At 37.5% G+C, this 23908-nt stretch overlaps 1 protein-coding gene across 1 annotated transcript in view; it reads left to right on the plus strand.

Moving 5' to 3' along the window:
• Positions 1 to 23908, plus strand: part of TOMM70 (translocase of outer mitochondrial membrane 70) — a 34598-nt gene that overhangs the window by 7667 nt on the left and 3023 nt on the right. The window contains exons 2-11 of the mRNA XM_008517497.2: positions 3378 to 3551; positions 5914 to 6040; positions 7652 to 7761; positions 10902 to 11050; positions 13475 to 13682; positions 16015 to 16149; positions 17470 to 17577; positions 18417 to 18533; positions 21534 to 21631; positions 22247 to 22369. Coding sequence (XP_008515719.1) covers positions 3378 to 3551; positions 5914 to 6040; positions 7652 to 7761; positions 10902 to 11050; positions 13475 to 13682; positions 16015 to 16149; positions 17470 to 17577; positions 18417 to 18533; positions 21534 to 21631; positions 22247 to 22369 — 1349 coding nt within the window. The remainder of the gene's footprint in view (positions 1 to 3377; positions 3552 to 5913; positions 6041 to 7651; positions 7762 to 10901; positions 11051 to 13474; positions 13683 to 16014; positions 16150 to 17469; positions 17578 to 18416; positions 18534 to 21533; positions 21632 to 22246; positions 22370 to 23908) is intronic.

A 23908-nucleotide genomic window follows, 5' to 3' on the forward strand; every position in this document is an offset into this window, starting at 1 on the left:
GGTTGCTTTCTGGAGTGGTGGTGGAGGAGCAATGGAAGAAATTTGTGATTTGATGATTTGCCTATATAATTTGATCCTTTTCCACTTAATGTCATTCAGAACATCGTTTCTCTACATTACAGTAAGGAAAGGAAATTAAGCAGGCTCTGATTTTGGCCTTAGGAGTTAAAGAATTTGTAATAATTTTTTAAAGGAAGCTATTATAAAACTTAACCAGTTGGAGGGAAATAGCTAATGGAAAGATTCAGTTCATTGGTTTTAGGTTGATTTAGACTTTGATGAATAAAAATAAGAAGTATCCATCTTTCTAAGAAGAGGAAGTCTTGTGTACCTCTCTGGGTTTCTGTCTATTCTTTTGGCTTGTCAGCCCTAGCCCCTAGCTATGGCTGCCTTTTGTATTCTGTATTATATCAGTTAGCCTTAAATTCGTAGTAGACAGGAAAGAATTCATGCCTGTTTGTGCTAATGAAACAAGGCCATTACTCAGCCTAGAGAATGTTCTTTTTATTTAAGCTGCAGATCTTTAGTAAAAATGTTAAATAAATCTTCAGTGTGTTTGTAGTCAAACATACTTCTCACATGCATTTAATATGCCACATTATTTTCTATATTAACAGTCCCTTGTGTTCTGGGAGTGTATTAGCCATGTTCTCAATGACATAGAAACATTGTAAACTTTTTGCAAGAAATTGAAATAGTTTTCTTTGTATTAATGTCAAAAGTAATTGAGTTTCATTATTTTAAAGTTTTATTAGGCACGTGAAGGTTCCTGGTTATGATGTCTTCTTGGCAGATTGTACCTTTTATTGATAAAACTGTCTTTCTTTGTTCCATCTGAGGCTTTTGAACGGTGTTTTGTCTGATACTGCCTTCTTTCTGTTAGTATTTGCCTTCTGTAACTTTTTTACATTCTTTTTTTGACCTGTCATTTTGTTTTAAGTCATGCCTTATGGGCAGCATGTAGAGTAACTTTTTTATTTTAAACAGTTTGAAAATTTTTGAATATGGAGATTTAACCTATTCATGTTTATTGTTATTGATGTGTTTACTGGTTCCTGCCATATGTACTCTACTTTTTTGTTTCTTCCTTTACCCTCCCTTGCCTACTTTTTGTTGTATTGATCGTCTGCCCCACTTTGGTTTTATTTTTAGTGGTAAGGAAGTTGTACACCTCTGCTTCTGTTCTGTGTTCAACCTTAAATGCTAGTTTGGCTGGGTATAAGATTTTAAGTTCAAGATCATCTTTCTTCAGAACTTTCTGCAGCTCCAAGAATTTTTCTGATATTTCTTTAAACACTCCTTTCTTTGCCTTTCCTTCTAAACTTCAGATAGATGTTGGAATTTCTGGATTAATACTCCATTGTCATTTAACATTTTTGGTTTTCAAGGTATCTAATTGGTGCACTTTAAAAGCAGGCTTTTTTTTTTTTTTTTTTTTTTTAATGACTGTGATAGGTTCTCATTCCTCTGATGTTAACTTTTCTCTTTGCTTGGTCTATCTTGCTTTCCCAAATATCAATTTTCTATTTGAGTTGGTGCCTCTCTTTTGTGGTATTACTTTTCCTTTAATGTTGGCAATTCTTGACAGTGTGTTCTCTTGGAAGACAGAGACAAGGTATGCCTGTTACTTGTCTCTTGGAAGTACGGTGTCCTCACTCCTTCTGGATGGCACAGCCCTACTCCAGTCTGACTTCTGCTTCCTTCAGTGGACTGGAAGGACTGTTGAGATTGCTTCAAGTGCAGTTTTCCAGAAATCACCTTGGTAGTTGCCCCACAGAGCCCACAGCTACGTAAGAGATTCCTAGTTGCCTTCTATTATGGATGTTTTGTGTGGAGGATTTTCTCTGTCGCAGTTTTTGGAAGATGATTAAGGGTATTGACAAATGGAAGATTTTGTATTTATTAATTTATTTGTGCTTTATTTGGTTCCTTTCATCCTCCCACATCCTAGTTTTAAAATATGCGTGTTCCTTGTTGACACTGGCTAGCTTAAACTAGCTGTTTAGTATTCTGACCTTAGATACGTAGAATTTTCTAGACATCCTTCTTTGCACACTATACTTTTAAAAATAACCATAGCTATAGTCAGACTAAAGGAGAAGGGAAACAAAAGGTAAATGAAGGGGGGAAAGCAACAAAGAGAAATAAAGCAAGAGTAAGGAGAAAAGAGCAGATGTAAGGAAGGGTTACTGTCTCCTTCTCTCTGTGACTGAGATGCCCTGGGCCCCAGGCAGCTTGCCTTTCACAGCCCCTGTAAGTTATTTGTGGAGCACCTGCCTCTGCTGCTTTTTTTGACAGTGCTCACCTGTTGGAGATTATATGGATCTTTTCATAATCACATATTTGTTAAAGTTGGATGAGGTTGACAAACAAAATCTTGGGTAGACTTGCCACAGAGCTCTTGGACCTAGTAGCTGGAACCTGAATAACTGGATTTAACTACAGAGATGCTTCCCAGATGTTAATTGAAGTGTTCATCACTGTCCTCAGCAGGTGTTAACTCCCAACTATTCTATAATGTACACGTGAAGAGTGTAAATTGCGTCCTCCAGGAAGCAGACTCTGAGACAAAGATAAGCGTGCAAAAGATTTATTGATGAGCAAACAACAGATTTGGGATAACAATTATTTATTGAAGACAGCAGCGTGTTTCTACAATCTATTTTAAACTCTTGACAAACAGCCTAATAGAAAAATAGCAACTACACATGAAGAAGTGGTTTTTAGAGTAAGAAAGCCGTGTGGCCAATAAACATGAAAAGATTTTCAAATTCATTAATAGGAAAATGAAAATAATGTTGGAATATTACTTTATACGGGTAAACCTTTATAAGGGTTATTCAGCCTTGGCACTGTTGACGTTTTGGATCTGGTAATTCTTTGCTGTGGGGGGCTGTCCTGTGCGTTGTAGAATGTTAACAGCATCCCTGGCCTCTGCCCCCTAGATGTCAGTACCACCTCCTTTCCACCCCAGTTGTGACAATCAAAAACGTCTCCAGACATTGTCAGATGTGACCTGATAGGTAAAATCACCCCTGATTGAGAACCACTGTTTTATACCCATTAGACTGGCAAAAATTAAACACAGCAATGACACCTGCTGCTGACAGGAATCGCGGAAAAGTGGTACTTTAAAGAACTATAGCCCTTTATGGGAAAAATCTGAGTGTTTTTGAAATTAAAAATATGTAAACCTTTTGACTTAGCAGTCTTACTGCTGAGAACTCTATCCCATGCAGATATATTTATGAAGCAGCTTTCACTATAAACAGCCATTCTGCCCTCCCATTTTTCTTCTGTCAGTTTAGCATTTAGTCACCGTGATCTGAATCCATTCCCGTGTAGTGATAAGTGTTTTTGGTTTCCTCTCATTTTAGAACTCTCTTGATAGAGCCCAAGCAGCCAAGAACAAAGGCAACAAATATTTTAAAGCAGGAAAATATGAACAAGCTATTCAGTGCTATACCGAGGCTATCGGTTTGTGCCCAACGGAGAAGAACGTTGACCTTTCCACGTTTTATCAAAACAGAGCTGCTGCCTTTGAACAGTTGGTATGTATCCTAGGTTGTTTTTTCTCTTCTCTTTTTTCTCTTTATTTGCATAATGTTTCAGTTAATGTCACTCAAATCTAATAAATTTTTTGAAGTTGTTTTGAAATTATAGGATTTTTGTTTTGTTTTTATGTCCTTTAATTGTCCATAACTTTTTAAGAACAAATTTAGTTTTGCTGGTCAAATATAATCTAAAGTTATATATATCAGATTTTATGAAATTAGGTAATACAGAAAGTAAAAGTTTCTGGTGACCCTGTCCTCTTTGACAGTTTGAGCCTGTTTCTTCAAATTTTTGTCTCCATAAATGTAATAGTAGCATATGTGGGGAAAAATAGGCCAAAGATGAGTTCCTATTATACATATTGTTTGCAACATAGAGCTTTTCATGGAACATGCACAGCACATTCGTTCCTTTTAAAGGCTCTATGCAGTAGCTGTTGTATGGTTGTATGGTGGAAAACATCTCCCTGTTGATGAACATTTGGATTGCTTCCTGTTTTCCCTCTTGCATTCAGTGTTGTAATAAATATTTTTGCATAGTTTGGGGAGGATGAAGTTGTAGAATAAAATTCTAGAAACAGGAAATATAAAGAGGTAGCATCAGTACCTACTCCCAACCATAACGTATGAGCATATAGTAATACATTTCCATATATGAGCATGTAATAATATATTTTCAGTATTCTCACTGACTGTGGGTATTATCAGTCTTAATAATTTCTGCCACTCTCCCAGGAGAAAAATACTATATTATTGTCTTAATTTGCGCTTGAGGTGTTGCTGAAGTTGACCATCCTTTTCTCTGTTTGTTGAGCATTTGTATTTCTGCATTTATTTATTCAACGAAATTTTATTGACTGTCTCATATATGGAAGGTTACTATGGTAGGAGCTGGGTTTATAAAAGGCAACAGTTATACATGGAACTCGAGGATAGCTGAACAGTAAACTATTAAATGATGTTTTGATAGATGCTTTGATGAAACACATGATTCTGTAATAGAGGAATGACCAGAGATGGGATTGGTGCATAAAATAGTGGAGAAGAGAGTGTTACAAATAGAGGAAACAGTATGTATAATTGCTCTGAGACCGGAGAGAGTTTGGTGTAATTAAAGAAGTATAAAGCGGGGCTGGCCCGGTGGCACAGCAGTTAAATTCGCATGTTCCACTTCCCGGTGGCCCGGGGTTCACCGGTTCAGATCCCGGGTCTGGGCATGACACCACTTGGCAAAAGCCATGCTGTGGTAGTTGTTCCACATATAAGGTAGAGGAAGATTGGCATGGATGTTAGCTCAGGGCCAGTCTTCCTCAGCAAAAAGAGGAGAATTGGCAGTAGTTAGCTCAGGGCTAATCTTCCTCAAAAAAAAAAAAAAATTAGTATAAAGGGTCCTGGAGTAGAGAGAGAGGAAATTGGAAAGGTAGCAGAGGCCAGATCTGGCAAAGCCTTGCAATGTTTGGAAAGCTGAGACCAACAGAACTTGCTGTTGCATTGGAGGTGAAGGGCCAAGAGAAGCAGGAATCTTAACGATAGTGGAGAGGGAGAGGAGGGGAAGGGGTGAGACAGCTAAGTAGACAGTTAAGTTGAGAAATGTCTCTATTTTAGGAGAGTGGTCTGGGCTGAAGAGATACACTTGGGAGTCATCTAATTGTAGATGTTACGTAAGGCTAGGACAATAGATGTGATCACCTAACCTGAGAGAAGAGAGGCCTGGAGGGTTCCAACATGTGGAGAGCAGCAGAGGGGAGAATTCAGCGAAGGAAATTCAGGAGGTGATGGGAATCAAGCAGAGTGGCAGCTTGTCAGAGGTTTGCAGTAAAGAGGAGCTGCGAGATGGGGTTGTAGCTGCAGGCCTTATGGAATCAAAGGAGAGTTTAAACGATGGACAATACTGAGCAAATGTTTTTATGCTCCTGGGAATGATTGAGTAGGGAAGCAGATTGATGCAGAGGTGGGGTAGCTACCAGAGTGAAGTCCTTGAAGTGGGGAGAGTGTGGATCCAGATCGCGAGTGGAGGGTTGGCCTTGGATGAAGAGGAGCACTCCCTCAGTGTTAGATGATAACACTAACAGGGGAAGGAGGAGAGTGTGTGAGCACATCGATGCAGGGAGGTCTGCAGATTTGGTGGAAGAATGATGGCCTAAGTATGTCCTTGCCTATGTTTAAAAATCAGGTTGCTTATCTTTATTACAGATATTTTTATGAGCTGTTGTAATGTATTGTGGATATTAACTCTGTATGTGTTGGGAATATTTTTTTCTATTGTGGGACTCTTAATACTCAGCTTAAGTTTGGAAAACTGATTTCTGTCAAATGGTGCTTCCTTTAGTGTGACTTTTTTTAATACTTTCAATTACAGCAAAAATGGAAAGAGGTGGCACAAGATTGTACAAAGGCTGTTGAACTTAATCCCAAATATGTGAAAGCTCTCTTTAGACGTGCAAAAGCCCATGAGAAGCTAGACAATAAGAAGGAATGTTTAGAAGGTGAGGGTATTTTTGTGTTTACATATGAAAATTACTGGAGGCTTTGTAGTCATTCGTTAATTTACATGAAACTCAGCTACGAGTAGAGAAATCAGTTGTATTTTAAAAGTTTGACTCTTCCTCAGTTGAGACTGTGTTTTCTAGTTTAAATTGAGATTGCTGATACTTGAGTATTGTCTCTGTTCCCAACTATGGAATTAAATGAGTATTAAGAGTTGAAATTTATATACCACATATTTTAAACTTGGCAATTAATGAGATCAGTGTAATTCCATGAATAAGAAATCAGAAAAGAGGTTTTAATAAGTGATAGTGTTTCTAAGATTCTACATATTTTCAGTTAATATCCTATATAAATATGAAATAATTTTGAGGTGAATCACTAAGGACAATATTTGTTTTTTGCCTTTGGTATTTCAAGCATTATTTTATATCCAATTAGCGAGTATGTAATTAGTAACAAGCATGGGTGAATTTGCCATTTTCACTAAATACTGTAAATATTCTGCAGCCTCTAATTGGCTATATCTGCTGCCAAAATTTCAATCAGAATAGAGGCCACTGGCTTTTAAAGTACATTCTTCGAAGTGACATGGAGCTAAAGCAAAGTTTAATTTCTGCAATCTAGAAGTGCTTTCCACCACATATTTAAATCTGCTTTAAAAACATCGATAATCAGATCTAGCCTTAATTATTTTCTAAAAATAACATTACTATTTAAAAGGAAAAAACCTTTTTATTAAAAAAATCTGGATTACCAAGTAGAGCGGTTTAGAGAACATTTTAGAAAACTTTGAGGTTTTGTGGTGTCATGTTCTCTGTTGGTGGGTAGAAGGAGTGTTGCTTTGGAAAAGAGAATTCTGAGTTTTGAGCCAGGCCTTGAAGTTATTAACAGATAATAATTTATAGAGAAGACGTTAAATAGAGTTTAGAGAGGAGAAATGAGATGGGAAAAAGACATTGATATTGGCACTGGTCAAATTATCAGGAGGACATATAGTAGATTGACTTGTTTGGAAGAGCAAGGATTTGAAATCGTGAGAAATTGAGTTCAGAAAGATGCAAGAGCCAAGCTTGAGAGGTTAAGGAACCACTGATCTTTTTAACTTCAAACCAGTGTACCTTGAGCTGTGGCATAACCAGAGGAAAATGGTATTTTGAAGCAGATTTAAATTGAGAGTTCTGTGGCAGAATGGCTTTGGATACAAGGAATAACCCTGAGGCCTGTAAAAAATACCAGACATGAGAGAGCCATGTTATGTTGATTTGGCCTAGAGTTACTGGCCAGAAGGGAATATTCCTGGGTTCCCTTTTTTTCTTTGCTATGTAGAATGTTAGGGTGGTGAGAAACGTCACAAATCATACAGTACAGTCCCTTTCATTTCACAGGTGAGGAAGGTGAATCCCAGAGAAGTGGAGTGACTTTCTGAGCTTTGAGTTTGGTCATAGATATAAAACTAAATTGTTAATCAATTTATTGGAAATGAATTTGATAGTCACATTAGGCTCTGAATTTAGTTTGGCTTTCTGTGGTAACATTATGCCCATTTGATGCTGCTGATCATCTTTGCAATAATTCCATATTTACTCTTGTTTTTACATCATTTCTAGATGTCACTGCTGTGTGTATATTAGAAGGGTTCCAGAATCAACAAAGCATGCTGTTAGCTGATAAAGTTCTCAAACTTCTTGGAAAAGAGAAAGCCAAAGAAAAATACAAGGTAAATTATTCTGAGTTGGTTAGTAGAGGGGGGGAAGTATATATTGTGAAGGGTCATTTCTAATTTATACTGCTTAAATTTGGTCAAGAGGGCAATGGGAACGACTGAAATTAGATCTGGATTATATTTCTTTTTCCTGTAATCTTGGTCTTTTGTTGCTTATCTTTTCAAAATAAGAATATAGACTGTGTCCGATATTGTACCTGGGGAATATTGAAAGAATTCATTTGTATTAGAGGTGGTTCAAATCCAGTCTGCCCCACTTGTTTTTATAAACAATGTTTTGTTGAAACTTGGCCACTCACACATTGTTTTGGGCAGCTTTTAAGCTGCAACAGCAGAGTTGAAGTTGTGACAGAGACTGTATGGCCTGCAAAGCCTAAAATATTTGCTCTCTGGCCTTGTTCAGAAAAGCTTGCCAACCCCTATTCTGTATCATTAAAGTTTTTAAAGGTATACTGGATAAATTGGGATTGGTTTTAGGCAGTTAGTAACAGATGGTTTAATTCAAGAAACATTTATTGGACAAAGCTCTGTCGTGGGCATTTTAGAAGGGTGGGTACAAAGGCATGATTCTTGCCTTTACTGAATTACAGTTTGGTGAGAGAGACTATTAATAAGTACAAAAGGCACATTCTGGTGAAGTGTCACAGAGGGATTAAGTAGAGTACCGTGGGAGTACCATAGACATCACTGCAGTTGTTCTGCTAAATTTCAGTAATATTGAGGCTATTTTTCCTTTTTTCTTTAATAACTTGCTTTTCTCTTAAATTGATTTTAATGAGCTGTATGTATTTTTAACTTTATGTCTCTGAATGTTAGAGTTAAAACAAGTTTCTTCACTGCAGGACTTTCCTGTGCTAGGATGTGTTGTGACTCTCCGAGAGGAGCACAGCATAGTGGCTCTCAGTCTCCAAACTATGGAACCTTTTTTCCCTCACGCGTCTCATGACCTGGTGTTCCTCAGAACGCTTGGTAAAATACTGTGTTGGAGTCTCAAAAATTGAACTCAAAGGAACCTAGTTTCCTTGTGTGTTCTAATATCTTGTTACTGTTGAGTAGTTAGACTGCTAGCACTGCAGGGTGGTAAGAAAATGTAAGATAATCAACATTTACAGAGGTTCCAAATCAGTTTCCACATGTATTTTCTAATCTGTTTGGCTGCCACTTTGTAAATCACAAGATAGTTTTCATATTGTTTTTATTTTTACAATAACCCTATAAGATAAATAAGGCAAGTATTTTTATTGCCATTTTAGCGATGAGGAAACTGCAAATGACATATGTAAGGTCACATAGCTAATAAGTGGCAGAGCGAGAATTTGTATCTAGTTCCTTTGATACTTAAGTCTGTTACTTGTAACATTGTTTTCATTTTCAATTTGCAACTCTGTGGAAGACAGAGAGGTGGATAGCTTCATTTTATAAGCTGAACTAGGAAACTAAAAGATATTAATGATTTACTCAGCCTCCAATAAGTGCCATTTAAATTTCTGTTTAAGCTTTTCCCCAGAGTGGGAAGTGATTGCTGCTGTATTCTCCTACTCAGAGTCTGTAGTGAAGTACTGAAGTTACGCGTATTTGTCACTCGATGAGTGGCCATTTGATTTAAAATATTTATCTGTATAATCCTAAATTAAGACACATTGAATGTCTCTCCAGAGAGAGCACAAAAACAGGGGTTTTCCCTTAGGTTTCCTGTTCAGTTTTCCTTGTTCCCATTCTCATCTATCCTAGATCAGATCATTTACTTACAAAGCCAGATTCCTTTTTTTTCCTTCCTTCAAATACAAAGATATTAAATCTACCAAAATAATGGAAATGATATTTGTTATACGTATAATTGAAAATACCATATTTCCGTCTTGAAATCTTTGGTCTGGGTTATGTAGATAAAGGATCCAAAATGTATCATGCCCTTTGGCTATTTTATTCACTCTTCCCTCTTCCTTTAAAACTTTATCATCTCAAATGTACTATAAGGAGGAACAAAATACTCCTATAATTATGAATCAGGTTGCCATGCCAAAAAGTAATAATTAAAATGGGAAATGTGATTTCATTCTGTCAGTGGCACTTACTGTAACGGAGATCTTTGGATGCAGTACAACTAGCGGACAGACGAAAGCCCATGGTAAATGGACATCACGTCTCAGCAGCACTTGTGTAAGATGTGGGCTTGAGTGATAAACTGAGATGCCAGTCTTCTAGCACAGGGACCAGGAGAAGGAGATAATTTTAACTCAGCAGCTATTTGCCTTTTGTGTTCCAGATTTCACCTTCCTTTACTTTTAGTGGTTCTAAGAGTTCTGGATATTTTATAACTTTGGAGAGGGGAAAGGCTCTCATTTAAAACCTACTTTGATGGATTTAGCCCCAACAATGATGATATATGTTTGTTGACCTTCCATTCCCAGATGATTTGGACAATGGCATTGGCATATTAATGACTGGGAACCTCCATTCCTCTCCCAACTGCTCCCCAGTTCCCTCCCCAGGCTGTCCTTCTGGAATTGGTGTGGGCTCTCACTTCCAGCTTGGTCAGAGCCAGGGTGAGCGTTTTCTTTCTGGAGAAGCACCTGAGGAGCTGAAGCAGCAGCCTCTGGCCCTTGGGTATTTAGTCTCAACTGCTGAAGCTGAGAATCTCCCCCAGTGGTTTTGGTCATCGTCTTCCCGTGCTCAGAACAGTGCCCCCTCTTCCTAAAGGCTTCGCTGCAGCACCACATTTCCGTAGCACAGGTGGACGAACTTCTCGCTGCCAGGAATTCTCAGAGGGTTCCACAGCCTCTTCACTCCAAAACCACATCTGATGTTTTAAGGTTTGTTTTGGGGTAGTTCAACGCTCTGTCCTGGCTCAGGTGCAATCAGCCCACCCAAGACCGTACCTCCTGCCTTCCCGTCCACTTTGTGGTGCTCACTCAGTTGTACAATGCCATCATGAATATACTTTAATTGGGAAAGCAAAAAATAAAAAAAAATAAAACCTGCTTTGAACTGTTAGGACTGGCAGCTTTACCATTTCCACTGCCTCTTAAAAATGAGATTCCAATTTTTACGACAGTCATTCTCATTGTTCTACAAGTGTACCTGCTTCTTTAGTGTTTTCTCATTCTGATCTATTTAAAATGATTAATTTTCAGAATCGTGAACCTCTGATGCCATCTCCACAGTTTATCAAATCTTACTTCAGTTCTTTCACGGATGATATAATTTCTCAGCCCATGCTTAAAGGAGAGAAGTCTGATGAAGATAAAGACAAGGAAGGGGAGGCTTTAGAGGTGAAAGAAAAGTAAGTGTGTTAAGCATAGTGTCTGCTTAATGTTTTGGGGGGGATTTTTGGTTTTGTTTCTGGTTTTTTGCTACCATAGAGCCCAATTGGGACTGAGTCATCTCAAAAAAAAAATCTATCTATAGATAGAAATACACTAAAAATTATATAATATTATTATGATAAAAATACTTCTCTCACACGTGTCTGTTACACCATGAGAGTTACTTGTCTGGTGACTCAAGGTTTTCCTGCCTGCAGGAGCTGCGTTTAGAACCCTCTGTGACATTCTCCAGAGGACTCTCGGTGCGTCAAGTGGTTCACTAAGTGAATAGGGCACTTTCCGGAAAATTATCGTCTGGTTCAACATCTAAATGTTGTAGTGCAGGAAGTGTGTAATTTATAACCTCTGAGATGCTTAGGAGTACCCAAAAGAGAAACTTTCTTCAAGGTTTTTTCTGCTTATCTAAGAAAATGCCATTCTTTGGGCTTCTTGTGTTTGCTCCTATAGAGAGCTGAAACCAAGCAAGATACTGTGTTTACAACTGGAGATCAAGTGATAAATGTAGTATCTAAGCCACCTAGCCTGCTTATCCATTTGTAATTGTCAGTACTTGTGTTTTGCTGTTAAGGTTAGCTCTCTTCTCTAAGAGATGGTATAATATTATTACCAACATGACGTTTTTTAACGAGTGTGGAAGAGAAGGGAATATTCTTATAGCAAAGCATTGTTTTGCATCTATGGCATATTAGAAGGTTTGAGGAAACAGATTGCCTTTGATTGGCACCTCCCCATTTTCTACCATTGTTCGCCACCTTTTAAGGGAGGATACTGTGTATACTTGTACCAAGATGTTCAAAGTTTAATTAGTTCATGTGCAGTCTTTTCAGAAAATTGTAGTTGGAAAGTAAAGGTTTAAGATGATGCCAATAATTTCCTCTTCTGGTTAGGAAATAGTCCTTGTCCCAGAAAAACTATAATGAAGTTAATACTGTTATTCTAAAAACTGTGTTGAGAGGTAGCAGGACGTGGATGCCTCTCACCAGAGCACCAGCTGGAATTGGACCTGAGTTAGGCTTTTTGTTTGTTTAGCTAAAGGAAGATGAGCCCTGAGCTAACATCTGTGCCTGTCTTCCTCCACTTTGTATATGTGGGTCGCCCCCGCAGCATGGCCGACAGTGGTGTAAGTCTGCGCCCGGGACCCAAACCTGCAAACCCAGGCCACCGAAGCAGAACTTAACCACTAGGCCACGGGGCTGGCCCTAAACTTGGATGTTTGAATTCCGTTTTACTCTGAACCTTACCTACATCATTTTCAAAATGGGGCTAATAATACATACGTTGGAGGGTTAGTGAGAGGTTTAGAGGTCGTGTTTGTAAGTAGCTAGCATGGAGGTTCTCCATAAGTAGGAACCAGCATTACTTCCAATCTGATTTAATAATTATATTTTCTTAGCCTAGTGAGCTGAGAAATAAAACTAGAGTGCAGAGAATATTAGAATGTAATTAAAGGAAAAGTTAGCACAGAGTTTATACAATTTTGACCAATATAAATTTAAAGTCACTTGCCAGTTTTCTCTATTCAGAATATGTAACAAATGAAATGAGAAAAATGTACTTTAATTTACAGTGCCTTATATATGTAACACCTCATATTGGTCATCCAATATAAATTTCTTTTCAGTTCAAAAAAATGCCTTTTGCAAGCATCCTCAATAAAAGTCATCAAGAATAGTGATATTGTGGTCACTGCATTTTTAAAAGTAGGAAGGTGTGTGATTTTGTTTTAACTCCTATTTGATGGAAGAGACTTCATTTAAATTTGCTTTTTTGGTGTTTCCATCTCTTCGTTCTAGGTCTGTTCTTTTAGGTGAAACCACACAAGTTCTGGGTGAGAGCCCTTCAGCTGTTTCCCTACCTCCAGTCTTGCTCCTTACAGTCCATTTCCACAGTACAGCCAGAGTGGTCTTTACAAAGCACAGCTCAGGTCATGCCTCTTTCCTGGGCTTCTGTGACCCTAAACTCACTGGATTTTTCCCTATTTCTCTGTTCTCTCTGTTAGTCATGAAATAACTGGTGAGTGACACCAGTGTGCCACCAATATGAAGGTGAATAGACAGGATCCTTGCTCACATTGCAGATCAGTCTGTCATTAGCTCATCCTTCCACATATCTAAATGTCGAGGCCTGGGCAGTAACCCTAGGTTTCTGCCATTGACTCTGCTGGTTCCTTTTTTAAAACTCTTTTTCTAAGGCATCAAGAAAATCCAGTCTACATCAAAAATCCTATCTGTTACCCTCCTGCCCTGCTTCAGTCCCACGCTGGCTGATTAACTTGTTAAGGGGAAATGGACAGTTGCTTAACTCAGGTATCCTAATGTGGCAAATTTTAGCATTTGGTCCTTTCTTAGTAAATAATTTCCTGTGTTCATTTTTATTTTCAGTTCTGGATATTTAAAGGCCAAACAGTATATGGAAGAAGAAAACTATGATAAAATCATAAGTGAATGCTCAAAAGAAGTAGATGCTCAAGGCAAATACATGGCAGAAGCATTATTACTACGAGCCACGTTCTACCTGCTTATTGGCAATGCCACTGCGGCCAAACCAGATTTAGATAAGGTCATCAGTTTGAAAGATGCTAATGTGAAGGTACATTTAAAAATGTGTGTGTGCATGTGAAAAAAATTAGTAAATAAAAATGAGGCTTTTAGATATGCTTTACCAAATTTTTCACATTTTGATTGCCATTCTCCAAATGACTGTTTTTGTTTTGGAGGAAACTACACCTAACGATGATGGAGTTGGTACAGTGAAACTGAAATGTAAATATCAATGATATTTATCTTGAGCTAGGGAAGGAATTTTTTTTTCTATAGTGTTAGTAACTTCAGCTTCTCCTGTGGCCACTGCCTGCTGTGTTGGACTCTACTTGGGTAGGGGTAAGGGTAGTAGAGCAGCGCTGTAGTAACACTGCAAGTAACATGCGTTGTAGTACAGGATTATCATTCAGTGAAGGTAAACACATTTAATAATACATTCTGAAAGATTTCATGTTACGTGAAGCAAGAAACAGGTTCTAAAAATATGATATAGAAATATACTGAAGTATACCAAAAGTTTTTGGAGTTGTGTGGTTGGAACAGCTTTTCGTTTTCCAAGTGTTATCATGTGTATGTAATTATTTCCATAATTAAGAGGGGGAGAGGGTCTCTTGAATTATATGAGCCTTCTATTCAGTGTAACAAGACGGAGCTTAGCCACCAACTATTCCTTACTAGTTTGTTAACATCTCTGTGGCCTGTTTCCTCAGTGAATTAAGTTAACTCTGGCTTTTTTCATCTCCGTTCATGTGTTTTGTGGAATATAAAAGTTATTTTCAAGGCCTGAGTGTTACTAACAAAGTATGTTAACTTCTTGGTAAACAAAAGTAATGACAACTAAGTATTTGTTGAAAGTTCCTTTCAAAATAAGATTTTCAAATTGAAGATACCCTCTAATATTATCTTTAATTTTATTTCCTGCTGATTACAAAGATGTTCTGTTTTGTATTTTTGTTATAATTGTGGGGGCATCCTTGTTTGTTTCATTGAGGAAGATGTTTTTATGTACTTTTGTCTTGAAAAATTGATTGAAAAATTGTTTCATGATCGTGAATCTTGGTTTTAATGGCAAGTAGTAATGATGCCTATCATATGCCATGTACAAAAATTAACCTAAAGTAGATCAGAGACTAAATGTATGTGCTAAAAGTATAAAATCCTAAAAAGGAAGCATGGGAGGAAATCTTCTTTACCTTGGCTTAAGCAGTGGTTCCTTAGATATGACACCAAAAATACAAGCAAACAAAAACAAATAACTTCATCAAAATTAAAAACTTTTGTGATTGAAAGGGTATCATCAAGAAAAAGAAAACACATTCCACAGAATGGGAGAAAATATTCACAAATCATGTATCTGATAAGGAAATTGTATTCAGAGTGTAAAGAGAACTCTTACAATTCAACAATAAAAAGACAACCCAATTTAAAAATAGAAGGATCTGAATAGACATTTCTTCAAAAAATACATACAGATGACTAATAACATGAAAAGATGTTCAGCATCATTAGCCATTAGGGAAATGCAAGTCAAAATCCAATGAGACATATCACTTTACGCCCATTAGGATGGCTATAATCAGAAAGATGGATGTGGAGAAATTGGAACTCTCATACATTGCTGGTAGAAATGTAAAATGGTAAGTCCCTTTGGAAATTAGTTTGGGAGTTCCTCAAAAAGTTAGACATAGGGTTACCATATAACCCCGCAGTTCTTCTCCTAGGTGCATACTCAAGAGAAGTGAATACAAATGTCCTCACAAAACTTGTTCAGGAATGTTCATAGCAGCATTATTCATGATAGCCAGAAAGTGGAAGAACTCGAATGTGCATCAGCTGATGAACAGATAAATAAAATGTAGTAAATCGGTACAATGGAATATTATTCAGCCCTTAAAAAAGAATGAAGTACTGACAGATGCTACATCATAGATGAACCTTGAAACCATTATGCTAAGTAAAAGAAGCCAGACACAAAAAGACGGCATAATGTATAATTCCATTTATATGAAATTTCCAGAATATACAAATCCAATAGAAATAGAAAATAGATTGATGGTTTTCAGGGGCTGAGGACTGGGGGGAAATGGGGAGTGACTGCTAGTTTATATGAGATTTCTTTGGGGGTTGATGAAAATATTCTGGAATTAGATAGTGGTGATGGGAGTTCCTCAGAAAGTTTGTGAGTTACCATATGACTCAGCAATTCTTCTGGGTCATATTGCACAACTCTGTGAATATACTAAAAACGGCTGATTTTTACACCTTAAAAGGGTGAGCTGTATGGTTGTGAATTATATCTCAATAAAGCCATTATTTAAAAAAAAAAACAAGTTGGAATAAAAAGTAGTAATGATGAACCTTTTCTCATTTTGGATATGTAGCTTAGAGCAAATGCTCTCATCAAAAGAGGCAGCATGTACATGCAACAGCAGCAGCCTTTGCTGTCTACTCAGGATTTTAACATGGCTGCTGACATCGATCCTCAGAATGCAGATGTTTATCACCATCGAGGACAGGTAAATCTTAATTTTCTTACCAAAAATTCTGACCTTGGGGTTGAGGAATTTGATACCATTTTTGAGAATGTTCTCTCTCTTTTTTTTAATTTTTTTCCTGAGGAAGATTCCCTCAAAGCTAACATCTGTTACCAATCTTCCTCTTTTTGTTTTGTTTTGTTTTTTTGCTTGAGGGAGATTAGCCCTGAGCTAACTTATGTGCCAGTATTCCTCTATTTTGTATGTAGGTCACCACCACAGCATGGCTGACAAGTGGTATAGGTCTGTATCCAGGATCTGAACTGCAAACCCAGGCCATGAAGCTGAGTGTATGAACTTAACCACTACACAATGGAGCCAGCTCCCAGAGAGTGTCTTAGCGTTTTCTTACGTCCCTTCTGAGGGCTGTGGACAGAGTGCCACAGTGGTTTACAGTCTGGGTTGGCATTTATTTAGTCCCATCTTAAGCATTTGTCCCTATAATTCTGGTATTTGCTTATTAAAGAAAGAGAAAAGGAAGACTACAAATGTTGGCTTGCCAGTTCAAGTTTGTTTTTCAGGTGTTTCTGGTTCATAGGTTTTTAATGAGTAAAACATTGAAAACATTTAGTGAGCATTTTGAGTTAATGTTCAAATTAACAGTGATTTTTGTAGGCTTCTTGCTGTAAGGAAATATTAGCCTGGACTATCCAAACAGTACCAAAAAAATCTCTTTTATAACATGCATACTCATTTTTTAGTAAAAATACATACTGAAGAAAACAGTTCCCAATTTTAGCCTGATCTGGGGAAAACGTGGCTTTATAACCTGCTTGTTTTACATGGCTTCTTGGGTGCATTATGGTGTTATGTTGGAAAGTATGGGCTCCATATAATAACAGAAAAGCTGAAGTTCTTTCTTGTGGAGAATTTCATGTAATATTTCTGTCTGAAGGGTCTTAAGAAATGTTGAAATAACCTCTTAAATTCTTGACATTTTGATCTTTACTGGTAGTATCTTAAGATTAATTTGAAAGGTAATTATCTGATGTCTGATCTTTGAAATTTTAAAGTATAGAGATGTTTAGTTTTCTAGAGGACGAGGGTTCTTGCTTGAGAGTCGTCAGAACTTCAGTGCAAAAGTGGCAGGTTTATAGTGCTTTGTAAAAAATCGGACACTACGGTTAAGTTTTAGAGTCTTTCCTTTAAAATTACAGGATTTTCTAGTCCACTGAAGTACTTCTTTATTGAATAATTACTACGTGCTTAGCATTATGCTGAGCTGTGATAAGAGGCACAGTGTGTACTTAAGCGGGGCTCCTGTTATTTTGCATTTTGTTTATTTCTGTGTGTTTTTCTTAGCTGAAGATACTGCTTGATCAGGTTGAAGAAGCAGTAGCGGATTTTGATGAGTGCATTAGATTAAGACCCGAGTCTGCTCTGGCTCAAGCTCAGAAGTGTTTTGCATTGGTAGGTTCTACTTTCTTTTGTATTTTTCTAAACATCATTTTTATTTCCCATTGTTAACAAAAATGAGTATCTCATTGTCTACGAAGTCATCTGTTTTTCCCCTCACAGGATAACTGCAGGGGGAAAGCGCATTCATTTAGGGCAGTAGAAGTGTATGTCCTCATTGAGGTACTGCGCCTGTGTGTCCCGGGATGTTTTATTTGAGGTCCTCTTGATGGGTCTTTGTCCCTGATTTCATGCTCAGTGTTCTCCCTGCTTCTCTACATAAACCAGTCCAAAGGACAGAAGCATCTTGAGGAGATTACTCTGCAGTCACAATGCCACATAACTGCTCTGTCCTCTCAATTTTGTAGAGCTCTTGATAACACAAAGCTGAAAATCAGGTAAAGTCAGTCCATTTCTAGTGAAATGCAGCACTTCCAGTTAGCCTGAGTCCTAAAAGAATTTTCCTTTTATTGGAGAAAAATTGGCTCACAAACACATTTGTATTATAGCTGAAAATGCTATTAGGTGAAGGAGCTTTATAACACTTTCAGTAAACTGGTAATACATTATAGTAGATATAAAATTCCCCCGTTTATTTGCAGAGTTAACTTTTTACAAGTTAGTACACCCTCTCCTGGAGCACTGAACATCTTGGAATTGTAGAGTGGCCGTGAACTCCTAGTTGTACGTAGCCTTTGGATCCTTGGAGCCCTTTTAGATGCCACAAATGATGTTAGCAGATCACTGCTTTTCTGGAAATATGTCTGTAATTTTGTGTGACTTTTGTAATATGTTAACATTCCTTGAGTTTTTGAGTTCTTAATTTGATAGTCCTTTTTTGATTTTTTAAACAGTATCGCCAGGCATATACAGGAAACAATTCTTCACAAATCCAAGCAGCTATGAAAGGTTTTGAAGAGGTCATAAAGAAATTTCCAAGGTGTGCTGAAGGCTATGCACTGTATGCCCAGGTAAATGTGATTTTTTATTTTTTCTGTTGCCGGTCCTTTTTTAAAGAACTGCATTTGTATGCTGAATCCCAGTATGGAAATCAGAAAACAGTGCTTCCCTGTTGCAGCTTCTGGAAGCAGATCGCTTTGTTCCTACTTTGATGCTGCTGCCCCCCAGGGTGGTCCTGAGTCACCTCAGGAGGGTCTCCTTGTGTTACGCAATTTGAAAACCGTGGCCCTAAACTCCTACATGGGGAAGCTCAAGCAGAGCATTTCTCTCATGTTTCCTTTGGATTGGATTTGCAAAATTTAATTACCTTAGGAACGTTTACTGTATGCAGTTGGTGGGAAGAATGTCCTTGGAAACGGTTTTCTTTCTATTTGATCACTGTCCTTTTAAATGGTTAGATAGGCTGTAACAGCTTGTTTCAGTTTCTCTGATTTGTCTAAAGTTCTTAAAGCTTTCCTTGGTTTAGGATTGAAGCTATGGCAAGTATGACTTAAATTTGAATTGTTTTCATTTTGTGGGTTTTTTGCTGAGGAAGATTGACCCTGAGCCAACACCTATTGCCAATCCTCTTTTCACTTGAAGGTTGTCCCTGAGCTAATATCTGTTCCAGTCTTCCTCTGTGTTTTATGTGGGACACTGCCGCAGCATGGCCATCCATGAGTGGTGTAGGTCCACACCTGGGAACTGAACCTGGGCTGCCAAAGTAGAGCGCACCAAACTTGACCACTAGGCCACAGGGACAGCCCCTATTTTCACTTTTTAGTTAAAGTCTGAAGTCTTTGAAAACTTGTTTGTTAATTTTAAATCACCCATTTTAAATGAAAGTGATTAGCTTCTTATAGCCACAGTTAGACTTTCTTCCAACTAAATGAACTCTGAATGACTATTTTTTCTCTTAGTCTTTAAGTTGAAAGTTGCTTTTGGTGTCTACGTAAGCTGGCCATCTCAATACTCTATTTAATATCTTTGCTATCTTAATTCTTTTTATTCCAAATAAATGTTGTCTGCCCCCACCCAAACATCACAGAAATAGGAAACATTTAAAAATGACCATCTGTAGTTGACTCCTACCTCCAAACCATTCTTAAAGTTGTTTTGTTTTTAATTTTCTTCATGCTATCTTTAGTCAAATTATAGGAAAAGGTCCACAGGGTGAAACTTTTTTTGAGGGTTATTGAGAGGGATTATGAGAAGATGGATTTGTGTTGGATCTGCTCTTTAAAAGTCCTGCATGTCACTGCATTTTTAGGGATTGAAATTCTGGCGTATGACATACAACCTAGAAATTCTTTAACTTCAGTTTGAAATAGTCCTACCTATTCAGTCTTTGTTCTTACAATTCCTAGACAGGATGGTGATGATAAAAAAAATGAAACATTGGTTGCTGACTACATACTCTAATTGTGAAAGAATATACTATATAATATAAAATTTCATAGAATGTATGGAAGTTAAAATAGGACAAACACAAATTATAATTGTATGACATTTGTATTGAATAGGATGACTTGGGTTTGTGCCTTGTATTTAATTATGAACAAACAAGAAGGTGACAGCACCATTCTCATCAGTGAAGTGAAATTCAGAAGGGCTTTTATGATGTAGATTTCTCTAGGCAGCTAAAAGAGAAAAGGCCACTGAATAGCTTGTAAAGAAACCAGTAATAGGTACAAGTCTTCTGCAGAGCTTTCCTAATCTCACATGTCCCTTCACTGTGTTACCTTTAAAATTGGTTTTGGGGAGCTGGCCCAGTGGCACTGCTGTTAAGTTCGCACATTCTGCTTCTCGGCGGCCCGGGGTTCGCCGGTTCAGATCCAAGGTGCGGACATGGCACCGCTTGTCAAGCCATGCTGTGGCAGGTGTCCCACATATACAGTAGAGGAAGATGGGCATGGATGTTAGCTCAGGGCCAGTCTTCTCAGCAAAAAGAGGAGGCTTGGTGGCAGATGTTAGCTCAGGGCTAATCTTTCTCAAAAAAAAAAGAAGAGGAAAAACATCAGCTTTGGCTTCCGTGAGCTGTCTCCCCATCAGCGCTGGCGTTGTGACAGTCTGTTTGCACTCATCTGTCCTTTGATCCCTCTTCTGATTTCTGCTTCACTATATAGATAGTGACATGGAATGTAACTTTTTATTTTTATATATATATATATATATATATATATACACACATACACATGCACACATAGTTATATACAATTACATACTGTAATTTTTAACTCTCAAGCTTCAGGTCAAATGCTGGCCAATTCTCAAAGTTAGAGTTTGGACATAATCTGGTATCCAGATAGCCAAGGCTTCCACTTCTGTCATGGGATTTGCCTTAAAATAGTTGATTGTAGCTGCTTTTTTTCTTTTATCAATCATTTTTAAGGAATGACTCTGGTAAGAGTCAACATACACGCCTGAACTTATCCTTCTAAATGAGTATTGTCTTTAAAGTAATTCCGGGGCCTAGTGGTTAAGTTTGGTGCACTCTGCTTTGGCAGCCTGGGTTCAGTTCCCAGGCGCAGACCTGCACTGCTCTGTTAGTGGCCATGCTGTGCTGGTGGCCCACATACTGAAAAATAGAGGAAGATTGGCATGGGTGTCATCTCAGGGCGAATCTTCCTGAGCAATAAATAAATTAATGAATGAATGAATGTAATTCCCTTAGGATGTATTACGATAAATTATGATTAAGTGACATGAGTATACTGTGAGAATCTGCTATTAGAACTGGCACCAAGAGTGGGATTTTCTGTACTCTACAGTTTACCGGATCATCTCTTATTGCATATAGTTAACCGCTTACCAAAGAGAGAGGACTCTTTAAGATTTCATATTTGTATCAATGCCACGTAAAAACCCCAAGAATTAAGATGTAACATTTTGAGTTAGTTTGTATTGTCACAACCTCATAATTTGGTAATGAATAGATAAATGGAGTAAGTTTTAATAATTAATAATCAATATGCTTTTAATTGCTTAGATTGACAGTTACCTTAATATAACTGAAATATCTCCTCACATAGGCATTAACAGATCAACAGCAGTTTGGCAAAGCTGATGAAATGTATGATAAATGTATTGATTTGGAACCAGATAATGCCACAACATATGTTCATAAAGGGTATGTATTTTGTGGTTCTGTTTGTTCCAGTAAGAAATTAAATTTCCTGCATGGTAACAGGATGGATTTCTTTTGGTCACTGAGGCAAAAGGGACTGTGGTAGAGTATGAGTGAGTTAATTGACAAATTTCTTAATGCTCTGGATGCTTCACTGTTACTTTTTAAATTTTGCTTATGTTTCATTCTTATACAGCAATTAGTAAATGTACTGTTTTCAATCTAGTTTAAGGATTTCAGTTCTGCACATCCTGTCAGATGTTACTTGTATCAAAATAAGAAACATACAAAATAAGTTTTTCTTGTCCTTGTGTACTTTAATTATCATTTAAAAACTTCACTTAAATTTATACAAAGTAAAACATTAAGCTCTGCAAGACACTTAGTAATGAAGCCTAGACCATTGGACACTTTTTTTCATAATAAGGAATTGAGACTACAAAACCAATATAAATTGAGGGGAAAAAGCCCAATTTGATGCTGTTATATACTGATTTAGATTTTGTTTTTCCTTGTAAATTAAATTGTGGATTCATCGGGGGCAGAAATTGAATCATGCATTTATATTCTCTTGATGCTGGGCCGTGGTCACATCTGACTGCCGTTCTGTATTTGCAGTTTACTTCAACTTCAGTGGAAGCAAGATCTGGACAGAGGTTTGGAGCTTATCAGCAAGGCCATTGAAATTGACAATAAATGTGACTTTGCGTATGAAACCATGGGAACTATTGAAGTGCAAAGGTAACTTGTAGAGTCTTAGGGAATTTAAGGCAGCTCCATAGATAGTTATCTTTTTGTTCTTCTCATTACAGATATGTTGTCAATATCTGTTAAAGTATTAAGGCTTAATATGTTATGCCTTTTGAGGCAGGCTTCCCTCAAAACTGTACAACTTTGACATACATTGTTTTGTTATTTTTCCAGTTTAAAATTCACACTTAAAAAAGTTATTTAAGTCTTGCATGTGCATTAGAAAGGGAAACTTGATCTTTCTCTAATCCCTGTTGTGTGTTCTTTCTTCTTTTCACCTTAGTGTGTGTGTTGGAGGAAAAAACACACATCTGCCTTGTGCTTAGGCAGCGCAGTGCAGCCAGGAGATGTAGATCCTGCTACAAGAAGCCACCAGCCGAGCGAGCGACTCGCAGGCTGCAGCATCATCTCTGAGCCCCTGAGATTCCTTTAAATTCAGGGAGTTGGTTTAGACCTTTTGCAACTCTGACTTCCCATAACTTGTTGTTTTATGTAATTCTTTATTCGGAGTTGCACTTGAGGTTCGCCATTACCAGGAGACAGCTCTTTATGCCGTTAGAGTCTAGCGTAGTACACCGTCTTCATACTGGTATTGCCGTCCACTTGAGTACCTACTCTGTGCCAGGTACTGAACTTGAGCTGTTTTCCAAATAATATTTCAGTTGATCTATATCCCAGTCCTTATAAATGTAGAGATTTTATGATCCTCAATTTAACTGAAGAGTGTAGAAACTAATGCCCACACTGGTTAAGTTAACAAGGTTACACGGTGAGCCAGTAGTAGAAACAGGATATGAGCCCATATTTCACTGATGCCACAGCAACTGATCTTGCTGGGTTCGCTTGTCAGGAACGAGTAGGAGTTGTCTTAATTACCCATCATTCAGCCCGTTCTGCTCCAGAGTAGGCTGAATACATATAGGCTCATGAAAATTTTTCTGCGTCTTTTGAACCATTCTATACTGACAGTTGCATGTAAATAGTAAATTATTTCTTAATTGCCAATTTTTTAATGTGAATAAAATATTCTCATGCTAGAATAGGATGGAGTAGTGGTTCTTAATCTTTTGAGCAAAGCTCTCGACTTTCTTAGAATAAGCACATACAAAAACACTTTGCATTTAATTTAAGTTGTTTATAGAGCCTGGGTTAAGGACCCCTGATTTATGGGATATGATGGATTTTGTTGGTGTGTTAATTGTACTTTAAGGAATCCATTCTAAATCCTGCCTTACAAAGAAATGAATGTGAATGAATGAATTAATTAAATGGCTGATTATCCTAGGATTTAGCAGGTCCGCTGTCTACCTAATTTCTGAACATGAACTCTTGAAAGAAGTTGTTTTTTAAAAAAATAAGTCTATCATGTAGCCATATATTGTGGTAGGAGGTTAAATACACCCCAGAGGTACGTCATACTTCTTAGAGTCTAAGCAGCATATATATAGTAGGGAATTAATAAATATTTATTGAAAGATTACATACATGTATGCATATGTACATAGCTAATATCAGTTACTTAAAACAGCT

This window comes from Equus przewalskii, chromosome 18 (assembly GCF_037783145.1).
Source record: "Equus przewalskii isolate Varuska chromosome 18, EquPr2, whole genome shotgun sequence".
Lineage (NCBI taxonomy): Eukaryota > Metazoa > Chordata > Mammalia > Perissodactyla > Equidae > Equus > Equus przewalskii.